Source organism: Conger conger, chromosome 10 (assembly GCF_963514075.1).
Source record: "Conger conger chromosome 10, fConCon1.1, whole genome shotgun sequence".
Classification (NCBI taxonomy): domain Eukaryota; kingdom Metazoa; phylum Chordata; class Actinopteri; order Anguilliformes; family Congridae; genus Conger; species Conger conger.
The window spans coordinates 2,098,765-2,108,422 of NC_083769.1; the positions used below are offsets into that span (position 1 = coordinate 2,098,765).

Below are 9,658 nucleotides of genomic sequence, written 5' to 3' on the forward strand. Positions count from 1 at the left end.
TGCAGGGTTCATGGGTGCACTGGGCGTGGCTGTTGAATGTTGGAATTTCCATGACCAGAGGTGAGGAGGGCACAGCTCAGAGTGCTGGTGGAAAATAGGCTGGATTATGCTGAATAGATTATCAGTGAGTGTTTTGCAGCAGAATTTGTTCATAGCCAATCAAATGACCCATTTTCATTCCCTTTCATGGAGTAAAAAGCCCTTATATAGCAGTTAAGCACAGATATTGTCTGTTATTGGACATTATGCCTGTAGGTCCCAGGCTGAAGATTCATTCATATTGCAATGTTGCTCATTACTATCAATATAATATCCAGGTGAAGTGTGGAATGGAAGTGCAGACCTGCGCAATTTACGTCTCTTTATCCTTCACTGTGACACATGATTTAAAGTAAAAGAAGGCATACCATAACACAGAGGTTACATATTATCACCTTTATTTTCAAATATTTTTTGACAGCTAATGATGCAAGTAGCATCGTGAGTAGCCATGCAGAGCAGAACATAATGTGTGTTGTCATGACAACATGCATCTCATGAACAGACAGGAACCACAACTTTTGTGGAATTAATCCAACTTAAAAAGCAGGTAACCCTGGCAACAGACAAGATGAAAGTGGGGAATTTCAGAATGTTCTAGTCCAAGTCTCAACAAAGTGATGTGCGTCACATTAATATGATAACTACATGTGACAATCACAGTGATATCTTAATAATCCTCATACTATCTCAACCATTTGTAAGATTAAGCTTCACCGAGTATATTTTGTCTATATCTGTCATGCGTCTATAAAGATAAATATAGTATCTACTTGGTATCTGCAAGTGAATCACTGTTGAATTATGGTGGGTTTATTGTCAGTGCAAGTCATTTAAATGTCTATAGATTGGCTTCGGCTTGATTGACTGATTACTGATTCTATTTTCAGTTAAGCATCATATTAAACTGCTGTATTGGTGCTATAAGCCTAGAGTGGTCTAGTCATCCTCAGTTACTTTACTCTGAAATGTACATTTTAGTTTAATTCAGATTATAACTGCAGGCGCCTCCCATTATTGCCATGTCCTGCCAAGTATGTGAAACCAGATAATGTTTTGCTTCCTCTGCAGCCACCTAGCCAATCTGCAGAGTCTCTCTGCACAGTCGACCAGCTAATCTGTGCAGTCACTCAGCCAATCTGCACAGTCGACCAGCTAATCTGTACAGTCACTCAGCCAATCTGCACAGTCGACCAGCTAATCTGTACAGTCACTCAGCCAATCTGTACAGTCACTCAGCCAATCTGTACAGTCACTCAGCCAATCTGCACAGTCACTCAGCCAATCTGTACAGTCGACCAGCCAATCTGTACAGTCGACCAGCCAATCTGCACAGTCGACCCGCCAATCTGTACAGTCACTCAGCCAATCTGTACAGTCACTCAGCCAATCTGTACAGTCACTCAGCCAATCTGTACAGTCACTCAGCCAATCTGCACAGTCACTCAGCCTAACTGTACAGTCACTCAGCCAATCTGTACAGTCACTCAGCCAATCTGCACAGTCACTCAGCCAATCTGTACAGTCGACCAGCCAATCTGCACAGTCACTCAGCCAATCTGTACAGTCACTCAGCCAATCTGTACAGTCACTCAGCCAATCTGCACAGTCACTCAACTCACAGTGTGCACAGCCAGTCGATCACCAGAACAGGCACTATTGGGTGAAGAGGTGCTTTGGGCTGAGGAGGTGATATAGGTGAAGAGGTGCTGGACAATCTTCTGACAGAAACTCTTTTTTTCCTTGTGCCACACTGTGGCCAAAACAATCACCCTACAGGTTATTTGAATCCAGCTGGTGTTACTCCATTTGACTCTAAATCACTTTATAATACTCAGAGTCCTGCTCCTGTTAGCACTTACACTGTGTGTAGCCGCTTAGTTTCTCATTGTTCATATAATTACAATGCAATTGAAATAGATCTTGGGAAATGTAGTCATTTTTTTGTGTTAGCCTGTCCCTTATCTGACCAGGAAGTGAAGGGTCTCCCTGGAATGGTGGTGATGTCATCGGGGCTCTGGGATGAGAGGCGGAAGCCAGGAACGGTGGCGGTGGGGGACGGAGAAGAGGAGCAAGGAGATGTTGAAGCCTTGAGCTGAAACCACTTCTCTCCCAGGGCTTTGGCGAAGTGGTCGTCCACGGACACACTGACAGACAGCTGGCAGGAGCTGGCCTTGTGATAATTTACTCCCAGACTTCGTCTGAAATGCTCCTCCACCACATGATCGTAGGCCGCTGGCGACACCACTAGCAGAGGAAAAGAGTTGGGAGGATTATTTGAAATGGTAAATTAATAGCATTTATATAGCGTCTTCATCCAAAGCACTGTACAGTTGATGCTTCTCATTCACCCATTCATACACACACTCACACACCAACCGCAAGTGGCTACCATGCAAGGCACCAGCCAGCTCATCAGGAGCATTTGGGGGTTAGGTGTCTTGCTCAGGGACACTTCAACACCTCCAGGACGGGATTGAACCGGCAAACCTCAAGACTGCCAGACAACTGCTCTTACTGCCTGAGCCAATATTGTCCCCAGGAGTATTCTAACCAATTAAATGTCTTCAAGGAAATTTTCACAGCATTCAAAAATAGTTTAGGTCAGTAGATTGAAAAGTCTCTGGCTCTATAAAAATGCTCAATATAAAAGCACAGGCCAGGCCAGCACTGGCTTGCTGATATATACATGATACTGAACAATGCAAGTAGAGGGCTTTTCAATAAGATCTCAAGTTAACCATCCATTCAACAGGGAAATGTCTTGTTATTAATTGATGTACCTTTTATATTTCCTGAATGACCCAAATAGATTAAAATATCTCTTTCAAGGGGGACCTGACAGCGTCTTTTGAATTCACAGGTGCTGTGGAACAAGGAGTTGCCTAATCGTGGAAGCTTTCATGAAACAAGAAAACTAGAGTTGTTTCGTAGTACTAGCAAAAGTTAGTTGGTCAACTCATGGGAGAAATGCTTCCCTGAGTGTAGAAAAATAGGGTTTGTCTTAAAAGATGTATTATTTCCAAAGACTCTCAATTTAAACAGAAGATGGCTGTTCATATCTGGTTGTAGAATGACATTCCAAAACTAATCTGAGGGGCGTTTTCTTCGGGTTGAAGAGACTACTCATGGGAGAAATTACTCAACAGGCTACAACATGCACTGCCAGACAATTACGCATCATGTTGTACCTGAGGATACCACTACATGACCATGAATCAGAGGTCTTCTTTGCTGCAATATCCTTTACATACAGTGTCCATGCATGAGCATATGCCTTTAGATCTACAGACATTAGTCCCACTTCCTGAGGGAGGACACTGGAGATGGTAAGTGAAAGGACAGTAATGTGTCTGTGGTTTGATTGGGGGGAAATGGTAAGTGAAAGCACTTACCATTGTGGTTTGATTGGGGGGAAATGGTAAGTGAAAGCACAGTAATGTGTCTGTGGTTTGATTGGGGGGAGATGGTAAGTGAAAGCACAGTAATGTGTCTGTGGTTTGATTGGGAGGAGATGGTAAGTGAAACTACAGTAATGTGTCTGTGGTTTAATTGGGGGGAGATGGTAAGTGAAAGCACAGTAATGTGTCTGTGGTTTGATTGGGGAGAGATGGTAAGTGAAAGCACAGTAATGTGTCTGTGGTTTAATTGGGGGGAGATGGTAAGTGAAAGCACAGTAATGTGTCTGTGGTTTAATTGGGGGAAGATGGTAAGTGAAAGCACAGTAATGTGTCTGATTTGATTGGGAAAGAAGGTAAGTGGTGGGCATGTGCAATAGGTTTGAATGTACTTACTAGGGGCAGGGTGGGTACAGGGTAGCTGTGAAGGACTGGCCATGGACGAAATGCGGGTGATGACGGAGGGTCTGACCTGTGAGAGAAAAGGCCTAGTCATTAGTTAAAGAGGTTTCAAATGTACGACACCCTATACTTTGCTGGACCATTTCACATTTGAACACAGCATTGCAAAATGACTGGGCTTTCGTGAAGTTGCTTTAAACTGGACCACAGTCGCAATGAATTTATTATAATCAGGTCTGGGTCAAATGTGTCATTGTTTTGGATTCAAATATTTTTCTATGCTTTACTGAGCTTGTTTGGTGTATTGGAACCTATGAAATACTCTTAAAATGTGCAAACCCCACCTTTTGGTCCTTTTGGTTGGCTCAAATGCACCATGCAATCGAGCACAGAAAAGTATTTTAATCCAAAACAATTAGTATGTATTTGAACCAGTTCTGAGACGAATAAGATGTAGTCTGAGGAATAGGTTCCATTTCAGGCTTTGCAGGTGTTTTGGAAGTAAGAATTTCTAAAGTCCATTAGTCTATGAACAACCCTTCAAGAAACAATACACAATCGAGGAGCACTGTTTAGAAATCCCAAATCCTCTAAGAATGGCTAGCTTCAAGCTGTCAGTCCCTAGGCCAGCAACAGCAATGCATCAAGTGGAAGATTTTGTGTTGGGGCTTGTCAGTGTCGTTTCTCTTGTAATTGTGCATACTTTCTTCCCGAAATCAGGCCGGATGGCATATTTGGAACAAGAACCAGCATGTTACTCTTTAAAACAGCGCTAGAGCAAAGAGGCGGTGCAGGCACTGATTCCCTGTGAGATTACCCAGGGTAAATAGGTATGGGTGAATCTGCTCCTCCACCCAGCGGGATCCACAGACAAATCTGGGCAGGCAAACACCTGAAACATGTGCTTGGGTGCAGAGCCAACCCCGCCCTGAAGCGCAACGGCCACCTATTTAGCATTTATTTCCCAGAGGTCTGTCTCTTCATTCCATCTCTCTTGTCCTATGACTCAAGTCACCTGATTAATAATTCCATCATTGACTAACCGTAAAACCTGTTGTCACAGAAAAATCTCACACAGCCGCCCTCAGGCAGGATTAACATCTGCGTTAATGCGGGAATGTATTTGATGTTTTATATTAATCATATTTCAGAATATATTCCCAGACATTTTGCAATGACAATGTCTCTGTTATGTCCTTTCTTACTGGAAATGTGTTCATAGTGGTGGAGCAACACCCAGCAGTCACATGATGTTGTTGTAAGCTTGTGGTGAACAGAAGCATAAAATATGACCTTTATTCTCACAACCCTTCTTAGGGAATTCCCGCTGAATTCTAGCTATGTTGTAAATTGTTTTTTTTTTTAGCAGGAAAGCTTTGTAATATGTCCAAACAAAATCATCAAAATTTGTATTTAGATTTCCTAAACATTACACTGTTTTCAAATCTTAATATTGTGAACATATTTACTGAGCTCACAATGTACGCTATAATTATGCTGATAACAACTGTAGAGCAGGTACGTGAGGGTATAGGACATCACCTGTATTGGGCTGCAGGCAGTGTTTTGGGCTTTTGCATCTGGTCCATCTTGGTCTCTCCTTGGTTTTTTGATAAGTGCTAATGGCTGGTCCATTGGTGGAGTGCAGTACATGGGACTGAGGGTGGGACTCATAGGCCTGTCAGGGCTGGGGTTCGGGCTCCAGCTGCTGGTGGTGGCAGCAGAAGAGGGGGTGGTGGGTGAGTCTGGGCTTTGGGTGGGACTGAGGCTGGATAACCGTTGGATGCTGCAGGCCAGGCTCCGGGCTGCTCTCTGCCTCCTGTAGGGGGTACTGTGCGTATGAGCACGGCTCTGATTATTAGCAGCAACATCAACACCTAACACTAACACCTTAGTCACTGATTATTTATGTGCTTTGTTCATCTTGGCATTTCCGTATAAAGACACATTGTATATCTAAGGCATATTTTTTAATCATAGATTTATATTTCTTGCGTGGTATATAGTTCTTTTGCATGGTATTTGAGGAAGATGTGTTTCTCAGCGGGCAGAAGGGTCACTCACGCTGTCAATGCCAGAGGCAGCCGTCTGGGCCTCCCACATCTGTCGCCTGTCACCATCAGTCGGTCAGGGCTGTGTTTACGTTTCATTGGATAAACCGATGATATTCTAGCCTTTTCATTGGTCATATGTCTGTACCTATCTTCAGTCCTCATGTTAGGCTGTCCTAGAGGAAAATAAAAAGAATGATAAAAGAATATTGATTAAAATGGTAGGCATTTATATAGCGCCTTCATCCAAATTGATGCTCCTCATTCACCCATTCATACACAAACCAACAGCAATTGCCTGCCATGCAAGGCACGAACCAGCTCGTCAGGAGCATTTAGGGGTAGGTGTCTTGTTCAAGGACAGGCCAGGCGGGGATCGAACCGCCAGCCCCCCCGACTGTCAGACGACTGCTCTTGCCATCTGAGCCAATGTCGCTGGCCATAATTAGCATATGTGTCTCTGGAATTAAATTTTTTAAAGTTTTTAAAGTTTTAAAGGTGGGTATGAAGTAAGGCATGGAACATTTTCTTTTTTGAGATCTCAATTTTTTGTATGTCCAGCTGTTATCCCTAAAAACAATGTGATTTAGAGGTCATATCAAATAGCTTCATTCTTCTAGAAGAATTCCCCCATCCTAAAATAAAATAATATTAGATTGGGAATTGGTATTGAAATTATCTATTTGATTTAAGAAATATTTTATACTGTATGTGTAGGCTTGTTAAAGCCTTAGACTGAGTTGATAAAGGAATTGCATGAAGTAAAAAAAAAAAGAAAAAAGTTCAGCATTCCTAAAGGAAAACAACTCCTGAATTCCTCAACTGTTCCAACAGTGGGCAGGTAGTTGCAGGAGGATACTCTTTCAATCATCCCCCGCAAACAACCCCCCAAAATAGACCCCCGGGTAAGAAGACCTGCAGAGGTGTTTGATGAGATGTTAGTTTAAAACCACACCCTAACTGACTTTCTGATGCCCAAGGCAAAGCTGTTGTTTTCTTATCTGTGCCAAAAATATGACATCACTGCTTTCCCTATTTATCAGTGGTATTACATAAAATCCCAAATATATTTCATATATTTCATCAAATTTGAGCTTTTATTAGAACGAGCAAACATTGTTATACACTTTTAGAAAAATGTTATTTGGTTTGCCTGCTTAAAAAAGAAAAAAAAAAGAAAAAAAATACGGCACGTACCTGCACAATATTTTAATCTAAACCAGATTCATTGAAATTATAGCAGTGTATCAGACAGCACTCTACCAGTACCAGTGGGCTTCAGGTTGTTTGGGAATATCAATAAGATGTTGTTTGCAATTGCGGATCAAAAAACAATATTATTTACTAACTTGTTCAAAATGAACAAACAAAGTGAAATACTGTTACATTGTAGGGTATAAAAATGTATTTTTGTTAATGCTTAAGTTTATTAAGAGTAATCCTGTACTGGATGGTTCACTTGCAAAATGAACCTCTAACTAAACAGCACACTGCTTTCACATCTTAAAATGATCACAAGCAATCACACCATGAAGCAGATCGCTAAATGCCAATAAACGATTTACATCTCATGATGGTATTTCATAAACGCTATCTAACTAATGCATTACTACACATACATATTTATTACGCAGTTTAAATAACATGGAAATGTTTCTGAACTGAGCTAACCTGAGAAATTACCTATTTATGCATCCCATTTGAAAATCCATGTTTAGAAAAAAACTAACCTTTCATGTCATGAGATGTGCATCATTTGTTTGAATGATCAATGAAGAAAACAAGTGAATACCACTACTTAATAGTGCACATATCTGATATGTGACCCTTCCAGTTAAACAAGAATAATAATGACATACTGCAAGAATAACAAGGATAATATGGAATAATGATGGGTGAGGAACAAATAATTACCTTCTAAGATGTAGACTTTGAATCCGCTGCTCATGCGAGTTATGTAGTGAAAATTTGTCACAGCCATCTTGATATTTCTGCACACTTATATAAATGAAGAAATACAATGCCTTCTTCCTTTTAATATAATCAACAAGTTAGATTGAAAACAACAAGCATTAAAATAGCTCTGGTCCAGACTGAACGACTGATCTCTCTGAGTTCAAAAGAGGAGTGCTCTGGAAACCTTTGTGCCTTTGTTCTTACCTGAAGCAGCTTAGCTGGCTTGCCATTGGTTTATACCTGCCCAATCAGGAGTGATTCCCTCAATATATGTTTTGGTGCACACAGAGGATAGGCATTCTGGATTGGTGCAGACCCTGCTATTTAAAGTTCAGAATCGCCAACATTTCATTGATCTGTTTTGCTCACTGAGCAGAATATGCAGTGCCCTCCGAAAGTATTGCAATGGTAGCGTGACATTTATTTTTTCTATCAACTTAAGGCATTTTGATTTGAGCTCAAAACATGTATATGAGACACAAGGCAATCAGTTTTCTTTTTTGTGTCGAGTAAATCATAGCAATAAAGTAGAATACTTGCATTACATTACTTTACATTAATGGCATTTGGCAGACACTCTTATCCAGAGCGACATACAACAAAGTGCAAAGTGCATACCCATATCCAGGGATAAGTGTGCTGAAAGACCCTAGAGGGAAGTACTTGGTGGCATAGCCCTTTAATGCAAAAACAGTGTGAAATCTCTGACCCATTGGCATCAGCCAGCTGTTGGTATCTTCTTTGGAAATGCCTTTCCAGGCCTTCACTGTGGCCACTTTCAGCTGACCTTTGCCTTGGGGGGTTCTGTGTGCTCTGTAGTGAAATGCATGCTCAATTGAATTTAAATCAGGTGATTGATTTGGCCAGTCCAAAACTTTATATTTTTCCTAATGGTGAATGCTTTGGTTGCACTGGCAGTGTTTGGAATCATTGTCTTGCTGCAGGATGAAATTCAGTGTACATACCCAAATAGAATCTGCCTGTACACCCCAAAATTCATCCTACTGCTGCCATCCTCCTTTACGTCATCAATAAAGATGAGTGGGCCTGTTCCAGAGGCAGCCATCCAGGCCCAAGCCAGTATTTCACAGATGAGGCGGTGTGTTTTGGTGTGGTGATGAGGCGGTGTGTTTTGGTGTGGTGTGGTTTATTTTGGTGTGGTGATGAGGCGGTGTGTTTTGGTGTGGTGATGAGGCGGTGTGTTTTGGTGTGGTGTGGTTTATTTTGGTGTGGTGATGAGGCGGTGTGTTTTGGTGTGGTGATGAGGCGGTGTGTTTTGGTGTGGTGATGAGGCGGTGTGTTTTGGTGTGGTGTGGTTTATTTTGGTGTGGTGATGAGGCGGTGTGTTTTGGTGTGGTGTGGTTTATTTTGGTGTGGTGATGAGGCGGTGTGTTTTGGTGTGGTGATGAGGCGGTGTGTTTTGGTGTGGTGCGGTTTATTTTGGTGTGGTGATGAGGCGGTGTGTTTTGGTGTGGTGATGAGGCGGTGTGTTTTGATGGAAAAGTTTATTTTGGTGTCATCTGCCATTTGAATTCCAGAACACTTCTGGCTCGTCTCTGTATTGTTGGTTCTAATCTGGCCTTTTGGTTCTCGCCACTAATGAGAGGTTCTTGCAGTGTAGCCTCAAAAGATCTGCTCTCAAAGTCTTCTGCAAACAATCAATGGCTTGTGATGACATCACCCTGCCCTCTGCTGATGATGTCTCTGACTATAGTTTTAGGGGCTTTCTTCACAACTCTTAGGAGTTGTCTGTCATTAACTGAAATTGTCTTCCTTAGCCAACGTGTGCAGTCCATAAGTATTTTCTTTCCA

At 41.9% G+C, this 9,658-nt stretch overlaps 1 protein-coding gene across 1 annotated transcript; it reads right to left on the reverse strand.

Moving 5' to 3' along the window:
• Positions 1–420: 420 nt before the first annotated feature.
• Positions 421–7,999, reverse strand: vgll4l (vestigial like 4 like). The gene is made up of 5 exons (XM_061258382.1): positions 7,805–7,999; positions 5,904–6,066; positions 5,382–5,670; positions 3,834–3,909; positions 421–2,286 (listed from the first exon to the last, which is right to left on the reverse strand). Exons 1-5 carry the CDS (start codon positions 7,869–7,871, stop codon positions 1,976–1,978), a joined length of 906 nt encoding a protein of 301 aa, XP_061114366.1. The 5' UTR covers positions 7,872–7,999; the 3' UTR covers positions 421–1,975.
• Positions 8,000–9,658: the final 1,659 nt, after the last annotated feature.